Source organism: Oscarella lobularis, chromosome 2 (genome assembly GCF_947507565.1).
Source record: "Oscarella lobularis chromosome 2, ooOscLobu1.1, whole genome shotgun sequence".
Lineage (NCBI taxonomy): Eukaryota > Metazoa > Porifera > Homoscleromorpha > Homosclerophorida > Oscarellidae > Oscarella > Oscarella lobularis.
The window spans coordinates 2,149,119-2,174,574 of NC_089176.1; the positions used below are offsets into that span (position 1 = coordinate 2,149,119).

The 25,456-nt window shown below is 46.4% G+C and overlaps 2 protein-coding genes across 4 annotated transcripts in view; one reads left to right on the plus strand and one right to left on the minus strand.

Annotated features, from left to right (window-relative positions):
* Positions 1-25,173, minus strand: LOC136200338 (uncharacterized). Its single transcript, XM_065990720.1, has 22 exons — positions 25,161-25,173; positions 24,599-24,862; positions 23,954-24,191; positions 6,008-23,904; positions 4,132-5,956; positions 3,917-4,081; positions 2,854-3,855; positions 2,500-2,798; positions 2,385-2,447; positions 2,235-2,332; positions 2,088-2,186; positions 1,932-2,041; positions 1,792-1,879; positions 1,646-1,742; positions 1,498-1,589; positions 1,360-1,443; positions 1,158-1,310; positions 997-1,102; positions 834-937; positions 717-774; positions 317-661; positions 1-259 (listed from the first exon to the last, which is right to left on the minus strand). Exons 2-22 carry the CDS (start codon positions 24,848-24,850, stop codon positions 116-118), a joined length of 23,319 nt encoding a protein of 7,772 aa, XP_065846792.1. The 5' UTR covers positions 24,851-24,862; positions 25,161-25,173; the 3' UTR covers positions 1-115.
* Positions 24,309-25,456, plus strand: part of LOC136200339 (uncharacterized) — an 11,590-nt gene continuing 10,442 nt past the window's right edge. For 2 of the 3 annotated variants that reach the window (XR_010673351.1, XM_065990722.1), the window contains exon 1: positions 24,309-24,588. The gene's annotated coding sequence lies outside the window, so the exon portion shown is untranslated. The remainder of the gene's footprint in view (positions 24,589-25,456) is intronic. The other variant, XM_065990721.1, reaches the window with a different exon arrangement.

The window sequence follows — 25,456 nt, forward strand, 5'->3', positions numbered from 1 at the left end:
TTCAAATAACATATATCATTAGCGCAAAGCACAGTACACACCACAGACAACACGTACATCGAAACACGAAACAAATCTCACAGTGAGTCATTCATCCAACTTGAGTAAGCGTTAGTTAGTTTGGGGAAATTTGCATTGAAACGAATATCGTGTCGCTCAACGCTCCCAAGTCGTCCACCACAGACGCCTTTATTATTTTCGCGCGAGGTTTCTGATCGTTCTGTCTGGGACTGTAAACGTAACGGACTGATCGCAGAATCTGCAAAACGAGACATTCATTACGCGAATAAAGAGCTGCTCACGCGTTAGTTAGAACCTTGTCGTAGGCTTCTATTGAGGCAGTGCCAGAAAACGAAAATTTAGTGAAGGGAACTCTTGAAATCGTTAATTGAACATTAGCCTTTTGAAGAAGGCTTCTGTTGACTGTGAGAAAATCCAAATCGCGGTCGTCCAATCTTTCGACGAGACTAATAGTAGCTCCAGCTAAGTTGAGACTGTCTACGTCGCTAAGAACGAAGTCCGCAGGAAAAATGGCTGTTCCGCTTTGATTTTTCGCATCATATGTTTGATTTCTCTGCAGATATTCTGTGTTCGGTGCGTAGTTTTCCCTGTCTTGACCGAATCGCAGAATAGGACGATCGTTCACTCCGACGATGTTTACCTTTAGAAACATTACTTAGAGTGGAGAGTTCGTAGATACAGTATCTGACCCATACTTCTATTTGTATAGCCTCGCTCGTTGATTCCTGGTCCTCTACTGTTATTGTTATCAGTCTACACGTAGGTTCCTCGTTTCACGACGCTTTTAGTCTTTGGACTGTACTCAAACTTACCGACTGTGAGAAGGAACTAGCGCTGGCGAAGACAGTTGATTAAAAAATTGCACGGATGACAGAGCTTGGTTATACATTTCTCGAGTTCCCCTTCCCTCTATGGTCTAGAACCGATTGCAATTAATATACCGTATTAGAATTAGACTGATACGGTGGACTATACCAAAGTTGAACCGATATACTTGGCCTTGAGGCTAGACGGGAAGAGTGTATTATTATACCAAAGAAAGCTGCTAAAATCTTTTGTTGAATCTAATGCCACGGTTGCCCTAAACGTTTGGGAATGTAAACGCACGTCGTATTGGTGACGTATATAGTCCTGACCTAGTTATGTAATCCACTTCGTCGTCATCATAGATTTGAACTTGGTCGGTCAAATAAACTTGTTCTTGACCTTCCGTAAATGTAATTCGACCTGTTTTCTGGCCGCCGTTAATTAAAATAAACGGTTTGTCGTTAACGGTATTGATAACGATTCTGTAGAAGAGTTTTAGCAAAGCACAAAGAGAAAGATAGATGCTTTTACTTTGTTAAGGCCATGGAAGTGTAGAGCCCGTCGCTGACAACGAACGTAACGATTCGATTCAATGGCGTTTGAGGCTCATTTGCCCTACGCAATAGTCTACTATGTTACAGAGTAAGGAACCGTTAAGACAAGATGTACCGGTTCGTGTAGGAGACGTTATTGAGCAGGCTTTCGTAAATTTCTATTGACGCGTTGCCTCTCAGCACGTAAGTACCGTTAAAATTGAAATACTGATCAAGCAACGCTCAGTAAATCACACTGCATTTAATTAAAATGGAAAGCTTACCGATATAATAATTCCGGGATAGGACTTGGTAATGAGAAGGCGTTCTTCGTTACATTGAAGACAGGAAAGAACGATTTTTCCCCATTCAATAGGATAACTAAAATACTTTTGAGTCAAAAGTCTTTGCTAATGTTGATAATGCTTACAAGGCATTATCCAAATCGGTGATGGATAGAGATCCGTTGGTTAAATTCACTAGTTCAGCAGTATTTTCCGTAAAATACGTCACTTGTTCTGTTCATTGCACTACACGTGACGAAGTACCCAACTGACGTTGCAAACTTACGAGAAATCGTTAGTAATGGCGAGTGGCTGTTTGTTCCAACAAAGGCGACATGTATGTTTACATTTGGTGACCTTGCCCCGTTCGTGTCTATGACGACCATATCAACAATCCTAAAAGAAACGTTTAGCAAATTTTTTCCCCCATAATACTTCCAACCTCGAAGAATTGTTTGGTTGACCATAATTTCGATAAGCGACGAGATTGATGACGTCGTTTAAGCCAACAGGCAATTTTCTCGTTATCAGTAGCCCGTATCTAATGTTTCAATGAGCCCATTGACACATTTACAATAGAATCTCTTACGCCGTGCGTTGAGTTGCTACTTTTGAAAGAATGTCGTTTGCATCTTGTAGCGTTAATCTCTTGTGCACTCTAACCGCCGTTCCCCATGCAAGCAAAATCTGTTTGAACATAATATATATAATTGAACTCAAATTATTTATTCTAACGAACCTCTTCATTTCTGCTAGGATAAGAAGTAGAATTGAGCATCGTAAAGACGACTTGCATCCAGTCCTGTAGAAGATAGAAGTGACCGAGCAAAAGGTAATCAAAATATCGTCAATACCTCATTTCCCAGTCGACCAGTGTTGGTCAGTTCTGGGTCAGCTAGGAAAACATAGTCAGATTCTTTCGAGTACCAGATGAAGTGATCGAGCGTCGAGTTGTCTTTTCTATTCATGTCCACTTCGTAATGACGGCACCTTGTCATCTCGCCTAATTCATTCTCGCAGTCAAAGAACGCTTCTAAGACGCATTCAGCGCCGCATCCGTCCAAGTCCGCATTATTTCCGTCGTCGCAGGATTCGGCGAGCTCGCGGATTCCGTTCCCGCACCTAGAACACTGATTTCCTTGGCAATGTAATTCTGTTTCAGATAGAAAAGTCAAAGGGATACTTTTCAATGAAAGGGTCATTGGTACCTTTTTCACAATTTGCCCCCCAAAAGCCTGGACGACAAAGGTGCGTCACAGCCGTAGTTTTCTTTGGCGGATTTCCTTGATCAGTAGCCGTTATAGGAACAACGACTTCATTCGTCGCTTGCCACGACCACGATTGCTTCAAAGTCACAACGCCGGATATCTCGTCAACAGAAAAGTAAGCGTTCGCTTCGCCTTGCTCCTCAATAGAGTATCTGATTTCTCCGTTTGATCCAATATCTAAGTCTGTAGCTCTAACCCTTCCGACTATCGTTCCTTTCTCTGCTCCATCTGCTAGAATTCCTTCGCTGTACCAAGTTTGATTCACAAACTGCGGCGCGTTGTCGTTTTGATCAAGTATTCCGATTAGAACGCGTACGCTAGTAGATCGGCTCGTGAAGCGGCTCCTCGGTTGATGGCGTTCCTTTATGGAGACGGTAAGGGCTACGGACGAACGCTCTTCTCTGTCAATACTGCCTGACACCATGAGACTGCCTGTGTACTCGTCCACTTCAAACCAGCCCGCGTAGTTTCCCGAGAAAATTGCGTGATGAAACGCGGGAATAGTGAACTTATCCCAGTCATCTTTCTCGGAAGTGATGCGAGCTAGGCGATATTTCAAGGGAGCGTTTTCAACTACGCTCAATCGAATCGGATCTTCGTATCTGCAGTGAAGTCCCCACGTGCCTGGCGGGCATAAACACGTGTACGAACCAAGCAAATCAACGCACGTCGATCCGTCGGCGCAGCGATGATTTTCGCATTCGTTCGCCTCTCGATCGCATACTTTTCCGCCTCTTCCGAACGAACACCAGCATTGAAACGTCGCGTTCTTTTCTTTGCATAATGCCGACTCGTCTACGTAGCAAGGGTTGTTGGGACGCCTGAATGGAATGCAATCGCATGCGTCGCCGCGTCCGTCCGAGTCGAAATCGCTTTGGTCCGGATTACGGTCGAGCAAGCAATTGTCACTCGCGTCAGGAATTCCGTCGCCGTCTTGGTCGCCTTATTATAAAATGAACGAAAAAAAGTAAGAAAATTGTTATCTTTCGAAAGGCAAGCTTACTTATGCAATGGCTGTAGTTCACCGATCCTTCATCTATTGTAGTTGTTTTCGAAGGGCAACTGTCACATGAAAGCATTCCTGATCTACTCTGATATGTTCCTTTAGGACAAGGAGTGCACTCTTCTAATCCTCCTTCCAAAGAGTAATGACCCGGTTGACAAGGCTCTGCAAAAAGAAAAGTCATTCTCAGATAAGAACAGTCAGAAATTTCTTACTTCTACAATCGCTCGCTGATAGAGATCCATTCCTAGAAGAAAATTGACCCGAAGGGCAAGGAACACACGCTTTCATGCCGAAAGAAGATTGGTAAGTATTTTCTTCGCATTGAGTGCAAGGAAGGTAGCCCGTAAAAGAGTACGTTCCCGGCGGACATGTGAAGGCGTAGTCCACTTTGACGTCAACGCGCATAGTATCCGAAAGCCGTCGGTAGCCAGAGTCTTCTGCTAAAATATCGATATAACAGGAGAGAGAGGACTGACTCAGCCGAAGATACAAGGGGTTAGAGAAGAAAACCCTTCCGTTCTTTGAGTCAATTTTCAGGTAATCACATGTTCCTCCTGTTATGCTGTAGTGCACTAGACCATTTTGTCCGGGATCCGGATCGTGTGCAATTGCTTCATAGACTACGTAGAATGATTTAGGAACGTCCACTTCGTTGATCACAATAGACACTTGTTTAGTGAAAAATGCTGGAGAATGATCGTTCTTAGGAATGACTCTGATTTCATAGGAAGTCAAATTTCCAAGCACCGACTTATTTCGCGCTTCAACCAAAACGATTTCGTATACTCTTTCCAATTGGGAAACAGGATCTTCCTGTATCTGAATTTCGATGTTGGACAGAGCTTGATTCTCACTAAAATGAACAACAAAGCTGGGAGGCAATTTGATATTTGCCACAGAAGTCGAATATGATCCATCTGCAAGTCTTCTCCTAACGAACCAAGTTGCACTAACGCTACTGTAGAGTCCTTTGGAACGTCGGACGGGTATAACTATTGTATCCTTATCCTCCTCGAAGACAACAGTTCCGTTCTTAGCAAACTCAATAGCACCGTACGGGCTGTCATTCTCTTCAATCGTTATCTCCAGTATTGCATTTGATCCACGAATGACGTGTGGCCAAGAAGAACTAATAACTATTCTGTAGGTAGCATTTAGCTCAGGAACGGCGTCATCAACAATTGTGAATCCGATAAGACTAGGTTCCTTTCCGAATATTTGCCATGCGTCTTGAGTCAGCCGTATTTGATCGCTAATTTCGTTGCCATCTTTGTCCTCAATTCTCGTTTTAAAAGTCACTGGCAAACTTTCGTATTTGGGGTTTGAGCAATAGCGGCCGACCGAGTAGAAGTAAGTTTCTGCTCTCTCCTTCACATGTATTTCCTTGCGACCCTCCAGAAATTGAACAGCACCAAATGAATATTGGCTGGGAGAGAACAGCATAATAGTGGTCGCTTCCTGTTTAATTTCAATGCTCGTGTAATGACTACTGTCAGCAAAAATTCTTAGCAATCCACTGGCAAAAGGCACGCCTTTCAGCGTCTTAGTATTTAGGTTAATAATTCGAAAGGTTTCGTTGGGACTGAAGTAAACAACGCCGCTTTGAGTAGCGGACGACAGAAACCCTTGAAGGGGTTTCATCTCCCAATTCAAAGGCATTCCACTGGCTCGCCCTCGTGTCCGATAAACAGGTATGGACAAGACGTCTTGACCAATGTCGTCGCAAGTGTAACCATCATTTCTCATCGCAAAAGCGTGATTGTCGCTAAAATTGTAGTAGAGAACAACTTGAACGCCAGAGTGGATCAGATCTTTTATCTCCGCTGATACCGTCATTTCTCCGTCAGCATTTTCGAGAGTTTGTTGCACGAACACCCATTCCGAATTTTTCCAGAAAAAGACCCAACCCATAACAGAACTTTCGTCTTTCGGCTGAAGGTCTTCGGAATTAAAACTCACACGAAAGACCGGCGAACTGCCGCCCTCGTTCCATGGTGATGACCCAAACATGTATGCTGAAAAATGGGCGTAGATTAACTAAAGGTAACAAAATTAGGTTGATACTATGATTTACGTGAGAACTCTTACTCCTTCTTCCGGTGGTTTTTGTCTGTAAGGATCAATAACACCTTCAGGAACAGTCGAACCGTCGAAAATTAATTCATACACTTCAACAATTGTCTGATCGGGAAATGCCTTAGCTGGAATCTCGAGAATTCCTGTCGTTCGATCCAGGCCGTTCTCTTTTTCTTCTGTGCTATTTGAAGGCGGAAACGGAGGAATACTGACATCCATCTCAAAGTCGTTTGTATACAATGACACTGGAAGACCGCCTTCTATAACGGCTCTGTTCTTGTCACTGATTTCAATCCCGTCGCTTCTCATTTTGGCCGAAAGTTGAGCTCCGTTAGTTACTACAAGTTCCACGTAATAACGCTCTTTCAGTTCTAGAGTGATATTGTTGAACATCCACTCAGTTTGATTTCCGGCAGCGGCGTAGAAATTCCCGGGAACAATAACAGCGTTGTACTCATAAATATCACTTTCTACGTCCTCCGCTGCCCAATTTGCTTTCAGGTAAGTTGTTGCCATTTGAAAGTCCAAGTCGACAGATCCGGCATCACCTTCTTGGACGAATTTTATTTTAGGAGGAGATAAATCGATTAGAAGGCCAAGAGATGAATTAGACGAGTTCAGAAGAGCCCAATTCACGGCAATAACGGTCGAGAAATAGGTCTCTCTGTCAGCAAACTTTCCAATGCACTTTCGGCATACAACTTGGGTAGTATTGGCGCTGACTTCTTCAAACGGAGACGTGTCACAATTTCCCGGAGACGTTCCAACGCACCATAGATACTTCAGTATGTCTGTCTCCGGATCGTAAAAGCTGCTCCAACTCACAACCAAGACGTACTCCTGTGAGCCCGCATATAAAATGTCCGATTGATTCCTTCCGTTGTGTACCATACCAACCACGGGCGGAGTGAAATCAACAGTGATTCTTTCTGACGAAACTGTAGCCGTCTTTTCTCCTTCGGTCTCAGCGTCCACTTCGATGACGTAATTCACGCCGCCTTTTAGATTGAGACTGGGCGAAATCAAGTCAATAGTAGTTTGATCCTTTTCAAGGCATTGACTGTTGTTGCAGTGCGTGCAGTCATCGTGAGCTCCACCCGAACTTGCTTTGCCCACACAAGGATAACACTCGAAAATAAAAGAGTCGAGAGTTTTTCGACTTCTTTCCTTGTTGATATTGCAGAAAGCGGCTAGGTGCACTCTGAGCATCAGATTGTCGTCTGTGCCAAAAGCAACCATTTCGTCCTTGATGCTGATTGTATGAGGTAGGTACTTTGAAGAAAGTTCAACTCCGCCTATCTGCTGGCAAAGACCGTCACTTTCAAATCTCGGCTGAAATAGCGTGACGTACAAGCGATCTTTTCCAATAGTGACAACCTGGGTGTAGTTGAAAGGTAGGGTCTGATCTAATTCCATGAAGTTAGCTAGCGACTTTTCGCGTTGAAAAGCTTCACAGAGAGGCTTGAATTCGAAGGAGTAAAACGATACTTTTCTTTCAGCAGAAACGGCAATTACGTTTGTCTTGGGAAGTAACTTGGCCGATAGGAGACCTGGAACGTGATTATCATCTCCTATTCTGGTACACGGCTCACTCCTGCTGCACGAAAACAAAAGTAATATATCGCGGTCTCTAACGAGGATATTTCCAATGTCGTCAGATGATACGTCAGAGCCGCACGTGTTTGGTGCGCTGAAAACATTTTGTTGGAGCTTCCATATCAACTCCGAACCTTTACCAGACGAGCTAATTAGGCCGTATAGTACAAAATCGTGTCCATTGCAGTGAACGTTGACGACGATGGTGGTCCAGTCGTTGAACAAGGAAACTGCGCTGCAAAATCTTCCTGACGGCTCTTTGTCTACTGAATGGCAAACGCTCGGCAACGAAACGTAACCATGTAGTGTAATGCCATCTGGACTGACACCAAAAACAAGAACTCGGTCGTCATAAACCACCAAAGTAACTTCGTCACCATCACCAAAAATCTGAGGCGTTTCGTTCGACGTAGTGTTCGGCAAAAACATTTGCCTTGTCGAAGGATCCGTTATTTTCATGAAAGTTACAGAAACTGCATCAGCAAGTGCTAGTCGCCTGAATGAAATCAATTTAGACGCTGATCTAATGCCTAAACTGAGAAGCCCGTAAGACAAATGCGACGAAGCGTAGGAAATCGGCAAAGCTCCAATGTCTCGGCAGCAAGGAGATAGAGGAGAGACATAGGTGCCAATATCTGTGGCTTTCATTATCTTAACCGTGTCAGTGCCGTTGGCTCCCGTCTCGTTTATGGTCGTATTCGTCTCTCGCAAAACGGAGAAGGTAAAATGAGTTGAAGGCGTCAGAATGTTAGACGAATTACTGGAAGAATAATTTGAAGAGTAATTCAGAGGACAAAGGATGTGCGCTGGCTTCCTCAGCTCGATTGTTCCAGAAAGGTGATGCCTATCGCGCGACGCTCTGTCCGAACCAACGTCAAAACAAAGTTCATTTGGAACGTAACGGATTCCGTCCGAAGTTACGGTAACCGATAATCCTGCACCGTTGTGCGCCGTGACGGCGACCGTGTAGCGATAGCCTGGCTTCATTCCCCCATTTACAGCAGTTGTGAAATTGCTGTGTTCAGTCAAATTGACCGTCGTAGCGACGGAAGTGCCGAGTGACCAGGAATTCGTTGCCTCAACAAACGAATGTTCGAAAACGGTGTAATTATAACCGGCTATACCGCTTTCCAGATCCACGAAATCTGTCCAGTAGGCGGAAATGAGGCTCTGAGTGGAAAGGTAGTCTTTGTCATTTTCCATATCGGGTAGCCCGTCGAAAACAAATCCCCCGAGAGGTCTTGTATTATCAACCATAACGCCGTCAGAGCTCACCTCAGTCGTAAGACCAGCTCTATTGATTGCCTTGATGTGAGACACAACTCGCGTTCCTGGTTGGAGCACGTGGCCAGAAGCAATTGCGTGCATCGATTGGCCAACATTCCTTTCGTTTATGTAATCCAACTCGGACGTCGTTCGATTTATAATCACTTTCCACGTGTAGTAGTCAACGTTACTTTCCTCGTCAATAAACTCCGTCCAACTGACGGAGAAGACAGTCGGACTCTTTTGATAATCGATGTCAACAAAGTCGATTCCGTCGTAAACTTCTCCAGCGATCGGCGGGGTGATATCGATCAGTACGCCGTTCGATCGCGAAGAAACGCTCGTGAAGTTAACGCGATTGACGGCGTATACAGTCACCGAATATTTGATTCCGTGCAGTAGAAGGAGTCCATAAAAGTCAACGTTCAAATTCAGTTGGGTGCTTTGGCACGCCAACGTCTCGCTCGTGTTATCGTATCCGTAGCAAGCTCTGTACTCCGTAATTCCGCTTTGCGCATCGAAAAATCCAAGCCATCGCGCCGATAGGTGAGTGACATTTGACTGGAATTCTAGGTCGTCTTCGGCGCCGGTACCGTCGAACACACGGCCAGTCTCTGGTATCGTCCTATCAATGATGATGTGAGCGTGCGTCGCCACTTCCGAATACAGACCAACCAAATTGAACGCAAGCACTTGAGCCTTGTAAGGAATACCGTCTGCGAGACCAGCTCCTTCCAACGAGATGTTAGTCAAAAGCCCGACGTCGAAGAAGTCGTTTGTCGACCTTCCCTCGCTTCCTGTCGCCACAATAGCAACGTGGTAACGAGAAATGCTCGTTTCGTTCTCATAAAATCCTATCCAAGACAACAATAGGTCAGTAGTGTCTGACAGATAATCAGGTGCCGGGTGACCGGACAGAATGAAACGAGCAGAGCCAACTGTTGGCGGAGTAGTATCGACTAAATATCCGTTTGAATACGTCGTCGTCGTCATTCCCGCAATGTTCTCGCAGGCGACGCTAATATAGACCTGCCACCCAGAAGGAATAGAGTGACCAGTGGACGACGCTTTCGTAGCGAGTTCTACGCCGGTGCGAGAAACGATGTCGGACGTGTATTTATGACTTCCGGCCCACCACGAGCAATTCGTTATCGAACTGATATCGTCTTGGAACTGATCCCAACTGGCTGAAACAGTCGAACTGCTATTAGAGTAATCCACGTCCGGTCTTCTTGCTCCGTCAAAAACTTGACCACCAAGAGGAGGCGTGCTGTCGATGACGACGCCGCTGGAACACGCCGACTGGCCCAAACCGGCTTTGTTTATAGCATAAACTGTCGCAAAATAGTTGCGACCGTGCTCCAGATTGAGCGCCAGAACTGTCGCGCTTTCTTTGGTGGTGGGAACTTCGTGGCACGCTCGAACGTCGTGGCTGAAAGGGCTGCTTCCAATGCACCAAACGTAATGATCGATAGGCGATTCTGTATCGTAGAAATCGGACCACTGAAAAGACATGCGTGAGGTCGATGACTGATACTCGACGTCGCGCGCACCGCTCCCGTCAATGACGACTCCGCCTGTTGGCGGTGAATCGTCGAATACAGTACAATTTGACTGGGCCAACGACGTAAGACCAGCTCTGTTTTGAACGTGCACTTCCGCATAGTAGCACAAGCCCATCGAAAGAGCTAGACTTGTCGAAACCGACGTTACGTTCCTGACTTTCACGTTCGTAGCTGCGCAAGAGTAGGTCGTCGTGTTAGAACACAGTGACCAGGAGGTTGACCCGATGCCGGATTCGTCGTCGTCCACGCTCCAAAAGAACGCTATCTCGCCCGTCCACGCTTCGTAGGCCGCGTACGTGCTACCGCGAGTTCCAAGTCGAACAAAGAGAATCATAGGCGCAGTATTATCGACAGTAAAACCGCTGGACGAAACGAGAGTCGTCCGCCCAAGTTTATTGACGGCTTCCACCAAATTGTAAAAGACTTTTCCGTGCGTAAGGCTGATTCCCGATACAGAAGCGCTCGTTTTCAGCCCTACATTTTTGAGTGGTAGTATATCTGCGGCGTAGGGAGTCGTACCAATGCCCCAGCGGTACTCGACTACGCCACCGTAAAAGCCGAACCAGTTTCCGGACACAGCTGTCGTAGACGCTTGATACGCTTGCTCATTATCTTCGGAGCCGTCGACGACGGTGCCGCGCAACGTTGACGACTGTACGGTTCTCAAAGCGCCGGACGAAAGCGTAGACGAGAGCCCAACGCTGTTTTTGGCTGTTAGCGTAGCATAATAGGTCGTGTTTCGATTCAGGCGAAGCTTTAGGGAGATTCCAGAAGATGTTGTCGGTGTGACGGAAACTTCTTCGTCGCATACTAGAGGTCCTGGTCCTATACAAATGCGAAGAGAGCGCACGAAACTCTCTCGGTCCAAAACGGGTTGCCACCGAAGAGAAACGACTGTCCTTTGACTAGATTCTTCTTCAACCGCCACAAAAGTAAGTTCTCCTTTCATCTCAGGAGGTGTGGAGTCAAAAACGATGCAGTCTGATTCACTTTGATTTGATAAGCCTGCTCTATTGTACGCAACAACACGAGCAACGTAGCACTGTCCTTCAGAGAGACTACTTATTCCGTCCTTTGAGACTTCCGTCAGGTTATGGACGTTCTCCAACGAGACAGCGCACTCTTCAGTATCTTCTAAGCACAAGGACCATTCGTAGTAATCGATTCCGCTTTCGTCGTCATGGAATCCTTTCCATTGAACGATCAAAGGGTCTAGAGAGCTGAGAAATTTTCCTTCACCGACTTCGACCTTTCCAGCAAGCGGAGCAGAACGGTCGACAACGATTTTATTCGATGACTCTTGGCCACGTAATCCTACGCTGTTTACCGCTGCAATTGTAACAAAACTTTCCTCTCCAGGCGTAAATAATTGAGAATCTACGTCATAGTACTGTTCAAGCCCCACATACGTTTCAGGCAATATATCAGATCCTGATATATTGGTTCCGGCGGATATGTAATATTCAACGATCTTCGTTTCGTTGTCAATGAATGTATCCCAGGTGATGTGAATGCTTCCTGTTCCCGTGTAGTAGCTTATGTCTTTCGCTACAAATCGGCCTTGCGGAGGAGTCACGTCACGCTTAAGGGGAGGGGCTTGTCCAGTAACGCTATTTCCAGCTTTGTCGTACGCCGTCACGGAGACATAGTAGACGGTTCCTTGAACGAACTCAACGGTATTTCGACTTATAGCAGTAGTTGCTGGGCCAACTGAAGTCGCGTTTAGAACGTTTTCGGTTCCGGGAGCCGTTCCAATCGACCATTCGTAGTGGCTTAGCCCGCCTGTATCCCAAAAGTCTTTCCACTGAGCTTTCATATGCTTTCCATTTTTGGTCCAAACAGCCGCAACTGTTCCTCTGTTTGGTTTTATAAAGTCAAAGAGTACGCTGTGAGAAACTTGCGTCGTAGAATATCCAGCCTTGTTGAATGCTGTCATTGTCAAATAAGCAGCTTGTACATATTGAGTAAATTTTATATTTTCCATCTTCACTTTGTATTGCCGCCTTGATGAATCCAGCTCTATTTTAGGCAGCAAATCTTCTGTATGCGCTGCTGTTCCGATTGAAAGCTGATATTTTGCAATCAAACTTTCGCTGTCAGAGCAATTCCACGAAACCCAAACGCTGCCTTGGAGTGAAATATACCTCAGATTTCTTGTTAGTCCAAATTGCAGATGATGAAATAGAGGTGGCGTAGTATCAACTGTGAAACCATCAGAAAATGACGCAACTGTCAATTCGCTGCGAGCGTCGTGAGCAATCACAGTAACAAAGTAAGTGTTGCCATGTAACAGCAGTCCGTGTAGTATCACATGAGCGCTGGTGGCTTGTTTAACGTCAACTGGGTTCTGAACGGAAAAATCGTTTGGAGCCAAACCAACGCCCCAAGTGTAGCTTGCAATGCCATCGGGACTGCGAAATTTTTCCCACCGAGCCCAAACTCCGTCTGTATGAGGCTGATAGTTTTCGTCCGCATAGCCAGCTCCGTCAAAGACGGCACCAGGAGAAATTGCGCGAAAGTTTACTGTAAAATACTCCGATTGCTTGTAAGACGTCAAGCGAACGCCATTTTCAGCTTGAATTACCACGCTGTAGTCACTTCCGTCACGTAAAGTGAATCCGGCTACTTGAGCAGAATTTTGACTAAGAGCTTCATCGGGTAAACGCTGCAGCGGTTTGCCGCCCTTTCCCTGCAGGCCCCAAAATAGTCTAACAACGTTTGACTCGACGTCATAAATTTGTTCCCAAGAAATTAGTATTGTGGCGTCTTTGATTTCAGTTTCTTGTATGTCTCGTTCGGGATAAAGTACTGTCACTTTCAAGTCACCGACGAATACGGGCGCTGTCCTATCACTGACAGAAACTTCGGTTTCATAAGCTCTAGCCTGAGCCTCGTTGACAACATACAAAGTAAAGTAGTAGACAGTGGCTTCCGAATCAGCAATTTTTAGAGATACGTCAGACGCATGTCCAGCTGAAGTCAAGGGCACTATGTCCTCTTTTCCTTCCTCGGTTCCTACAGAATACAGAGACTCGGCAACGCGTGTTTCTGAATCCTCTGCTAACCATCGTAGATAAAAGACTGATTCCGAGGGTTTGTACAATACTAAATAATAAACAATTTGAGGAGGAGTCGAGTCCACAATGACGCCATTGCTGAAGAGCTTCGCCACCAGGCCGGCTCCATTTTGCAACAAAAGCTGAGTAAAAAGGTGATCTCCTTGTGTAACGTTGTATTCATATGCGTGTGCTACGGTGATATCAGTGGGAACAATCATATTCCACGTCTCTTTCTTTCTTTCGTTGACTACAGTCCAACGGATTTGCGAGATTCCTGATACATCATCTTCACAAATCCAATTTGCAGAATAAGGCTCATCTACAGATTGAAACATGACGTCACTCCCTACTTTTGGTCCGTCGTAAACAAAAGTACACATGGGCACGGTCGAGTCGACCGTTATTCCACTCGTAGAGCCTTTCGCGGACAGTCCGACGTTATTGTAGCCGGTAACAGTTATGACGTAGAAGCCTCCTTGTGTCAACACAACAGGCATAGTTACTTCGCTCCTTTCAAACACTACTGTTTTGTCACTGCCTTCTTCAGGCGGTGGAGACACGCTCACCACGTATTGACTAATACCGCTCTGAATGTCGCTAATTAGCCAGTTTGCTGAAATTCCTTGTAGTTCTGCTTGAAATTCAGCGTCACGTCCCAACTCTAAACCATCGTAAACGTACTCCACGACAGGTGGAGAGGTATCAACCAAGAAACCGTTCGTAACGTAAACAGATCGAAGGCCCACTTCATTGAAGAGAACAACAGTCGAAAAGAATTTGATTCCGTCAGGCAGTGAAACGTTGTTTGTGCTTGCTTCAACGGAATCGGCATCTACAGGCACATCTACGACGCTGTCGTCGTACTGATAAACTCCCATCAGCCAACTCATGTTCACTATCTTGGTGACGTCTTCCTCGCAGTTCCAGTTTACGGCTGCAAAGCGCGGCGTCGTCTCAAAATCAACGTCGTTCGTTAGCCCATCCCCGACGTGAAAACACGTTGGCGGTGTCGTGTCTATTTGGACTCCGTCTGACATAAAACTTGTTGTCAGTCCAGCAGAGTTGACAACTCGAACCACTGCGTAGTAGGTGGACGCTTGCTTCAGTTCCACGTTTTGGTATCGCCCCGTGAGAAGGCTTCCAAAGCTGCGGAAAGGATAAGCGAACTTTTGCCCAGCCGGGTCGATTGCTATTCCAAGTAGATATTCCTCAATCAGCGTTTCTTCTTCGTTGCACGGATCCCACCGAGCTACAAACACGCTTCCCATCGACGTAATGTCAGCTTCACCAGTTTCTCCGTCGTAAACGCTTCCAGAGCAAATCGGTCCCGACATATCAACGACAAGACCGTTAGAAACTGACACAGAGAAAAGGCCGACGTAGTCAATAGCCTTCACGTTACATATATATTGATGTCCAGACACCAAGGTAAGATCGTCAAGGACTGCCGTACTAGCCAGCTGAGAAACGGTTTCATATGACATGGGAGTAGCGTCATTTTCGCTAATTCCGACTTGAAGTTCAGAGATTCCAGACTCGTAGTCGTCGATCCATCGCCACAAGCACCACATGGTCGTGTTTGTTGTCTGGTAGTCAATGTCGTAGACATCCCAGCCATCTTGAACGTATCCTTCTGAAGGAGGCCTGTAGTCGACTAGAAATCCGTCCGATGTTACAGCGGTGCGAAGACCGGCCGCGTTTGTAATTCGCACTGTGACAAAATAGGAATGACCCAAAGAAAGACTGGCCAGTGGGTAATGAGCTGAATTCGTATCAAGAGGCGATGTAAACTCGAGCAAATCTGTTCCACCGCTATACGAACCTATTGCCCAGTCTCTAAAGACAATTTCTGTCACGTCTTCATCGGAAAACCAGCTGATGCCAAGATTGATATCAGGTTTTTCCAAATAGTCAATGTCTTCTCTGACCGAACTGTCGTAGTCATACTCAATTAGATCTTCCAGAACAGGAGAGGTCGTGTCAATCACCGTTCCGTTTGACGTGGTTTCGACGCGACGACCAGCAAAATTATACGCTCTCAAAACAAAACGATAAAAACCTCCTTGCCTGCCGTCAATCACTCTTCCCATAGAATAGAAACTCGGTGCTGCAAACTGCCAGAGTGCCATTTCAACGCCATTTTCGTCAATAACGTTCGTTTCAACGTGACTGATGCCACTTTCTCTGTCGCGAAACTCGAAAGACGCACACGGTCGTTTGATGGGCCTATAGGGATTATCAGGCGGCCAAATGTCTACAGTTTCGTAAGATTGACAGACTTTGAAATTTCCAAACGCTGATGTACTTTCTGTCCAAGCGTCAATATCAACGCCGAAATTCTGGCCGTCATATAGTCTTCCCTCAAGTGGCACACTGCTGTCAACAAGCACGCCGTCAGTTTCAATTAGCGCACTGAGTCCAGCTTCATTTTTGGCTCGTACGGCGACGCGATAAATTTCTCCACTATTCAATACCAAGTCAGAGAAGCAGATGCTTGTTTTCTGTAGAACGTTGTGTTCCTTCAGCAGCAAAGTGCCATTGAAAGTGAAGATAGAAACGTAGTAATTTTCGATGGGGCTCTCCAGCTCCACGAACGCGTTCAGCCACCGAGCACAGATCTCTCGATCTGAGATCTGAAAGTCGATGTCGGGAGAGTGAACAGCTCCGCCGCCGTCGCCGTCTCGCAAATAGATGTCGCCGTAGCTCGGCGCTGTGCTATCAACCAATACGCCGTCTGACCAAAAAGTGGTAATTAGAGCGGCTTTGTTCACCGCTTTTCCGGTGACGTAATAGCGGTTTGCGTGTTCAGCTTGAAAGTATGGGAAAATCACTGTAGTCGTACCATTAGGTCCAAAGCCCGCATCTTCGAAGCGAAGCACGTCTGTTCCCCCTTTGTAGCTTCCAACAGCAGCCCGAACAGAATCGATTCCACTTTCGGGATCCTGGCAAGTCCAAGTGGCTCCGAAGTGCGTCAGATTCGCCGCATAGTCGACGTCGTCTTCGTAGCCGGGAAGAAGATCCAGAATTTCCGAACAAATTGGATTTGTCGGATCTACGATCATGCCGTCGGAAGTGAATTTATCATTTAGGCCAGCTTGATTCCACGCTACTACGTAAGCCGTGTACGTCTCTTTGGGAACCAGACGAAGGTCTTCTCTGTAGCCAAAATAATGGTAAACTCGTTCCAATTCGAATTGGCTTCTACCAGACGAATCAGCAACCGTCCAATCAAAATAATCCATTCCGCTTTCGTCGTCGAAAATTCCCAACCAGCAAGCCTTGAAACTGTGCTGGGCTAGTTGATAGTCGTAGTCCTCAACGCAGTCATACGAGCCATCCATAACAGGAATATCTCCTATAAGAGGAATAGTGTGATCGATAAGGACGCCATCTGTCGTAACAACTGCCTCCATGTTGACGGAGTTCATGGTTCTAAAAGACACGTAGTATGTTGTCTTGTGTTTCAAAGTCAAATGGCTATTTGCAAGGTCCTTCGACTGTAACGTGTCCGTGAATGGCTGAATGTCCTCGCCGCCTTTCGTCGTTCCAATGGCCCATTCAGCTATTACAAGGCTCGACTCGTCTTCGACGATGTCGTCGTAACTAGCTCGAATCACGTTGTAGCTATGATCGAAGTCGGTATCTTTGAATTTGGTACCGTCACGAAGCTTCACCACCTCGGGCGGCGTTAGGTCAGCCAAAAAGGGCTCCGCCGACATAGACGAAGTCAGGCCTACCGAATTATGGCAAGTCACTGTCACCGTAACATAAGACCCATGGCCGAATAGCAAACCGTCGATTATAGCCGTTTCCGCATCGTAAACGTCCCTATCTTTAACCAGTGCCGCTATACCAGACGTTGATTTCGCTGTTACAGTATAGTGCAACCACTCGGATTCGGGATCTTGAAAACCGACCATATCTACAGTTAATGATCGAGCATCGTTTTGTTTCGCCGTTACAATTGCCTTTTCTGTTTCCGGAGGAGTGCTATCGGGAGTGGAAAAACAGATTTCCGGGATCAGAGTAAGCTCTTGCTGAGGATACGACCAGGAGAAAAGATCTTGCCAAACGGTGTAAATCACGCCCCATTCGAATGTGCATTCCCACACTTTCCAACTAGGGCAATGCATTATCGGTCCCATTATACCAAAACCGACGCTCAGAGTAATCGTGATTGGCCTAATTTCAACTTTAAAGTCTGCACAAGCCGTCAATACGGCGCCTCTAATGCTAAGATCAACAGTCGGCACAAACGTTGTATCCATGATGGTAATATCCAATTTCAATGACGCCGAAGCGATGCCGACCGTTACAGTGACTTCGCCGGTTAGTGTCAGCGATCCTTCTGGTAAAAGAGACGCTGACACTGTTTTAGCAAGCGGACACAAGGCTGCTTCGTAATTGACCGTCAGTCGTCCCGATACGATAAATTCTAGCGACAAAATAATTCCTATGTATTCTGCCACTACTATCCACTCCGAGTCACACTCGGAATCGAGATCGGGAAATTCGCACGTCTTATAGAAAATCTTGTCTTTGCTGTAAAGTTCGCCGGTGCCTGTAAAACAATCAGACGTATCTTGCTCGTCTTCCTCTCGTTTTTTCCGTCGATAACTGTCATCATCGTCATCATCGTCATCATCGTCATCAAAATCAATAACTGGCTGATCGATTATCTCGTCGTTAAGCACGATCAAAGACAACTGATTGTTAGTTACAGCATCCGTATCAAATTGGTTCTGTAAGACTGGAACGGCCAAAGATATCGTGCTATCTTCCAAGTCGCCACCGGTCACTTCTCTTTTCTCTTGCTCGGCTTGAGCGCCACTGTTGTGCGTGATAACCAGCGACTCTCCCTTCTCAATAAAACACACGTCAACCGCGCCGGAAGGCACTCTTACGGATCTATCAAGTTCCAAGGCGACACCGTACATCACTGGAATACCTTCGAAAGTTATGTCTTGAGTTTGCGGCATCTCAATGAAATCTAACTTGCAGCTGAAACCCGGTTTGGCAACGCAGCGTAGGACTGACAAGGATTCGATTTCGTTCTGAACAAACGAGACAACGCCAGCGACGTTTTCACCGATGGTCAAAATCTGACTTGGTTTGACAACGTCCACAGGCAAGTCACCTGGTTGGTATTTACTCTCCGCTTCAATGAAACCACTGAAGTCAGTCAAATATCCAGCAATCCATCCTTTCTGATCCCCATCATCAAATTCATGATGTTCTGGCAAGGGCTCGCCCGTTAGTACATTGCCCTCGCTATCGAAAAAGTCAGCAATCCAAAGGTAGCTTTCGTTTGCTGCATAAAACATTCCAGTTCCAAAAGAGTCGGTATATTCTGCCAACGTCATTTGGATATCGACTGGAGGCGTTTCTTCTGTGAGTGGTAACAAAGACTCTTTGAGTATGCCGTACAGTATACCGACCGTTCCAACGTCCTGTATGCTGTGAAGACCATGAATGTAAACCCAATCTGCAATAACAAGAACACCAAAAGGTCCTCGAACGGCATTTCCGCTGTCGTCAAATACTCTATAGATTCGAACAATGTCACCAGATCCCTTTTCTTGAACAACTAGCAGATTCGGATCTTCTACCTTGTCCTCGGTTCCAAACATAGACAGCAGGTAATGCGTGCCGTCTTGGTCAATAGGAGTAATTCCTTGAACTTGATAGTTTTCAAACAACCCAGGAATCAGTGTTCTATCTCGTTCAAGTACGGTTAGATGAGTGTACTTGACTTTGAAGACGATATTTCGGTACGCATCGGTAGATCGAGGTAGAACTTGAACGCACGTAGTGTTAGAGCAGTACGGTAGCTCCGATGGATCTTCTAACGTTCCTGGCTCCAACCCGGTATCTATTAGAAGAATCGTGTCAACCCAGTCTCGAACACTGCTCAGAAGTTCGAGCGGCTTCGTTTCTAGCCATAGTATTGCGCCTTCAATTTGCCTCACGATTTTGTTGTTGACGAATTCCTTAATGTCGGAGACGATTGTTCGAAAGCTGAGAACAACGTTTGTTGCAAAACGCAAAACAGGAAAGATAGCGTCTTCAACTAAACTCTCTAGTTCACGAGCTACAGATTCAGCACTTCTGATAATCTTCTTAGCTGGGTCCAGAATGTACTTGGACGCATCAAGAACCGTAAAGAAGCTACACAACTTTTTCAAATTCTCAGAGAAGTCCCGGGCCACGTTCAGCACGGTGTCAACAGCACCAAGTATCGTGTCACTGACGTCGTGCCACGCGTCTTTTCCCAGCTTTACCAATGCGTTAAGGTCCTTGACGAGAGGGAAGCCGCTTACGAGCGAAGTGCAAGAAGCACCACCGATCTCGTTTCTGTCTTCCTTGGGCACAAGCACGTTTAAAGCGGTCGTTGCTAAGTCAATAACGTTTACTGTTGCATTTGACGACGCGAAGTCTATCAGAGACTGAAGTCTTGTCGTCACTTTTACTATAATATCCTGCAAAACTTCGACGTACTTGTTGACTTCACCCATGATGCTGAGGAATTGATCAAGAAATCCTATGTCTTCTAAAATGCTTTCAGCCGAAATCAGTAACTTTTCCAAGCTGTCGGTAAACATCTGTTTCAGGCACAGTGTGCCCTCAACGCAATCCATATCAACATATGTCGCCCAGTCGCCCGTGTAAACATCTGTCAACTCGTACAGAGCATTAAGAAAATTCGAAAGTTTCGTGGCAAGCGACGAAATTGGCCCCAAAGCCGCCGCTGTAGTATCAATTAGCTTTTGGCTCACGCTGTTCGTCGTCGCATTGACGAGAGCGTTCCAACTACTCTGAATGCCTGTGATTTTCGTACCGTAGTTCATAACGACGTCAACCAGTCCGCTGAAAGAGCAAGACGAATGTAGAATAGATTTTAATTTCTCGGAAAGGTTCTGGATGTTTCCCAAGGTGCTAATGATGAAGTTTTCTATTTTGTCTACTAAAGACATGACGTTGGAAATGATGTCTTGAACAAGTTGGAAACCGTCCGAAAGATAGTTCATGGCCACCGTCCCAGCTTGCAGTAGGGCTTCCGATAGTTTATTCAGCAATTCCACGAGGATGGAACGAAATTTGTCAAATCCAAAAAGAATCAAGTTCAGAACTTTATCACGCACTTTCTCGGCCGCGGATACGAATTTGTCGGAATTAGTCAAAAATTCCAGTACAGAATATATCCATCCTGCAACGTTCAACGTCGTATCGAGCACGGTATCCATGACGTTTTTCAATGTTTCTATTCCCGGAACACCGCTCAGTGTCACCGCTACCAAATCTGTGACATTCTTTGCCAAATTGACAAATTCTATAAATTCTTTGCTTCCGTTGAGGTACTTCTCTGACAAAGTCACATAGCCTTCAAACCATACAACGAAATCGTCCAGATTTGCAGCGAGAGTTTCGTTGACAGTTTCAACAAACGACGAAGCAAAATCGTCAAAGCGAGTCAGTACCTCGTCTTCAACAAAGCTCGTCACTAGCCCAACTCCTCTTTCTAACAGGTCTTGACTCATTTCAAATACGTCTACTGTATTGAGCAAAGAAGTATTGAACGGTAGAGCGCCGAATATCTCTTGAGATGCGTTTCGTAGAAAGCCTACAATTCTCGCAGATAGGTCAGTCATCGCGTCATAGCATACATTCCTGGCAACGTCGACGTAACTTTCTACTGTGGCCAGCGTTGTATTAACCACACCGCAAACCTCATTTTCTACAGACTTGATGGCATTCGTTATATATTCCAATCCGGCATCGACTAAGCCTGAACTCAACATCGACTTCAAACCGAGCTGCTGAATGACGTTCGTTATTTGAGTGACGACAGAATAACCGCTCAGCTGACTCTGAAGATCCTGTACTACGCCTCTAGAAATATTCAATGCAGATTGCATGCTTGTAACGATCACTTGGAACTGGTTCACCAGCTGCTTAGCAAGAGCTTCGCCGGCCGAAAAACCGTTACGAAAACCGTCAACTATCCTCATTCCGGCGTCGTGAAAAGTGGTAAGATTTTTTGACATGACAAGAATTTCGTAAATTGTGGAGAGTCCAGCCGATTCTATCACGCCAGAAAGTTTTTCAGAAAAACCGGTGAGACTAGAGAGGATAGCAAAACCATCCAAGCTAACAGATACATTGAAGTTGAGCAATTGATCAGCCGCCTGACAGACAGTTGAACCAAACACCGTAGCTGGATCGTCCGGAAAAGAGTCGACGACTTCGGTGATAGAGTTAACGACGCCCGTTACATTGGAAACATAATTGTCCATCCGATCGATGGGATCGGTGATGTACGCGACGACCGAGTCGCACAGCGCCGTTAGATTTTGGAGTTTCTGCGTCACAAACGAATTCACGATCTCTTCGAGTCTTCCTATGATTTGGTCAGCCAAATCAAGATCACGAAGCTTCAATACGTAGCCCTCTACTGTGTCGATAAACGACTCGGCCACGTAGCTAGCATTAATAGCCATGTCAAGCATTTCGACGCCCTGATTGATACCGTCAATTATTGGCGAAATAGGAGCAATGAGGCGGCTGATATCCGTGAACGTTTCCTCGAGAAAGTCGAGCACGTAGAGCACTACTTCGACCAAGGGTGCAATAGCATTTCGAACTTCTCCGACAAGTTTAACAGCCGTGTCCAAGACTACGTTTAGCAAGTTCGAGAGTATGTCATTCTTGAAGGCGACTCCAGCGGTAAAAATCACCTGTGCGTCAACCAGCTCGACGTCGAGAAAGAACATGTGAAGTCTGGCTTCGGCTTCATTGTGACAGTCGACGTCGAACTGTCCGTCGAATATAGATAGATATATTCGTACTAGATTTCGAAACTCAGCCCTTAGACTTGCTTTCATCTCCGATACTCCGAAGTCTACGGAGTACGTTTTGTCGATTCCGAAATCCTTATCGACAAGAGGCTGCAATGGATCGATGTAATCCAGCGACCTCTTCACCAACCTCTCCTTGATGTCTCGTACCGAACGCAGTCTTTCTCCTCTCTCAAAAGCGTCGAGAGAAACGGGATCCTCGCGTGCGGAGAAAAACTTTCGAAGAATCGACTCGGAGTGAAGACCCTGATTGATAGATCGGTGATATAAAGCGACGAGACTTTCAACGGCCTCCGACGACAACTCTTCAGCGCGTTCAGACATCGCCTTGACAGCGGAACGATGTTCTTCGACCGTACAGCTAGAATTCCTTACGCTCTCGACGTAAATCGGTTCGACATCGCTCCAGTTGAAGTGACGCAACCCGAATAGAGCGGCCGACCGCACGCTGCCCGAAGGGTGCTGAGAAAGATCGACTAAAGTCGCGAGGCTTCCGTTATGGGCCGCGCTTCCTATAGCTCTCGCGTACGTCGCCACGTGGGCATCGGATTCGTACACCGCGGGGCACGAACGCAGTCGCGATTCTAAGTGCTCCACTATCGTATTCATCATCTGATGCTGCTTTCGTTTGCGACTGATTCTCGCGATGCGACCCAGGGACAATACTGCGGCGTGTCGCTCTCTGACCCCGACGTCGTCTTGCTCCCACGACAATTTCAGCAGAAAGTCAACAAGACGTGGATGCGGATCAATGACGTCAAACGTCGTCGATATGACGCGGAGACGATGCGACGTCTTCAGAGATGCGTTCGACATCATCTCAATAAGGCAATCCTGCCCGTAGTGCGATTCGATGAGAACTTGAACTAGGAATCGCCAACGGTAGGAACGAGGATTTTCATGGCGACATACGAAGTCGACAACGAGTCGGCTATTCGAATCGTTCTGACGTACGACGCTCTTGAGCTTCAGAACGCACTGCGACTGCTCCAACGTCGAGACGCTTTCGTCCGCTATGCAATCGACTAAATGGTCGAGATCAAAAGGCTTTTCTTCCTTGCCGAACTCGGCTAAAGGAATCGATTTTCCTTTAGGCAACTTGGCTGACACGGCTAGGCTGTCTCTAACGAGTGACGTCACATCCGTTTCACTTACGGAACGACGTCTACGTCTCTCGTCGTCACAGATTTGTCTGAAAGTCATTTTGGAAAACGCTCGCGTCTTCATACGATCTTCGGCGTCGCCGAAAAAAATATCCGGACGCTTTCGATCGCGAGTATGTGGTAAATGACCGGAAATGTGCCTATCAGATGATTGTAGAAAACTTCCATTGAAGAGTCGAACGAAATGATGTCGCTCCTCTTCTCGACTTCCCGGCTTGCCGCTCTCCTGCGACAGCCAATCGTAGTCTTCGTGATTGTGAATCTTGTAAACGTAGTATTCGTTGAAGCCTTTTCCGGGTTTCACGGTGAAGCGGGCTCGATGAGTGCCGCTGCTGTCAACGTCATTAGATTCGTACTCTTCAAGATGACTCATAGTCAAATTGATGTTGAACGAAGAAACAATTCCTAAAAGAACAATAGTTCGGTGAATTTGGCCCCCGGGAGTTCTGCTCACCTTTCTTCATCGCCAAGGCTTCTGCGTCCGTGCCTTTAGGGTAGTATACACTTTGTATCACACCACTGCTGTCGTGGACGAAGTAAAAGGGATCGGAGAGTTTCTCTGCTAGATCTTTGTCCGGCTGGGAACGTTTTATCACGAAGAGAGGATCGCTAACCAAGCCACGAGGATTCTTGACTTTCATTTCCAGCAACCAAGACGAATTTTGATATCTTCCCAGAGAATAAATTTTGACCTGGAAAAAGGCAAAGACAGTATTACATAATTTGTCTTGCTAATACAGGGTGCATGCATGCCAGTGATAGTATGACGTCACGTAGGTGTGACGTTGCCTTCGACGCTTAACGCGAGCTAAAACTCAACGGCTTCTTCGTTTGCAACCATCCTATCGAGCATCGTTGTGCCCGTGGAGTTCTGTTTGAGTGCCTACATTGAACGGAGCCGCCGATACGACGTCACGAAGCCCCAACGAGTTGGAGCGCATGCTCCGTTCGGTCAGCCGCAGCGAATCTGATCGCATCAGAATCAGTACGCTGCTCTATGCATCCCAGTGACATGCGACAAAGCAACGCCATATTTCCGTTGAAGAGGGATTCGCTCGTGACGCGCGCGCTATGACGATCGACCCCTTCGTAAGTTTACCTCAGCGGCCATCCCAAGTCCTCCGCTGCCCTTCGATTGAAATCCCAATTGCATGACGTAATCGTACAGCAGACAACGATCCGATTCAGTCGCGTAGCTTAGTTCCAGAACTGATCCGGTTTGTTCGACATTGAGTCCGCTTCCGTTCTCTCGTCTGATAGCCTTCGGGGGGTGACGCTTGTCGGAAAAATGAGCGGACGCGCAAACGAGAAGGATAGCCCCGACGTAAAAGCCGTAGCTACCCATTCCCATTGCTGACACGAGCTAAAAATAAGAAAGCCTTGCATTCAATAGTGGCCTTTGCCTTTGCTGCTGCTAAGAAAAACCGGATTCGTCGACGCGTGCCCCCATCACTCACATCGCGAATTGGAACATGCACCGGCTAAACAAGACTTTTTCGCTTGTGCTAGGTTGTAAAGTAGATAGATAATATTTTATGATAGGGCCCCGGGCAGCTAGCTTGCAAGGTGCTTCAGAGAAAGCGAGCGTCATTGAAAAACTGTCCTCGCGCCCGACCCGTTAATTGCATAAGAAGCGTAGTTCGTTAGAGCGAAAAGTCTACCGGATTCGTTTTGTCTTCCTCAAAAAAACTAGTTGCCAATTGAGCAAGCTGCCCGCCACTGTCTCGGCTGCGCTAACAATGCGTGTGAACGAATATCTGTAGATCACGTAGCTTAGTGTCAGTGCTGAATAGAACGGCGTGCTGATTTGCACGCCTGAAGGCACGCGTCCGAAATTTAATTTGAAAACACAAAGCGGTCTAGTTCAGTTCGCCTTAGGTAGTGAACACGTTACCCGGTAATGCATTGTGCAATATGGGGCTCTATTCCGATAGCAAACGGACCAGACAAGCTTTTG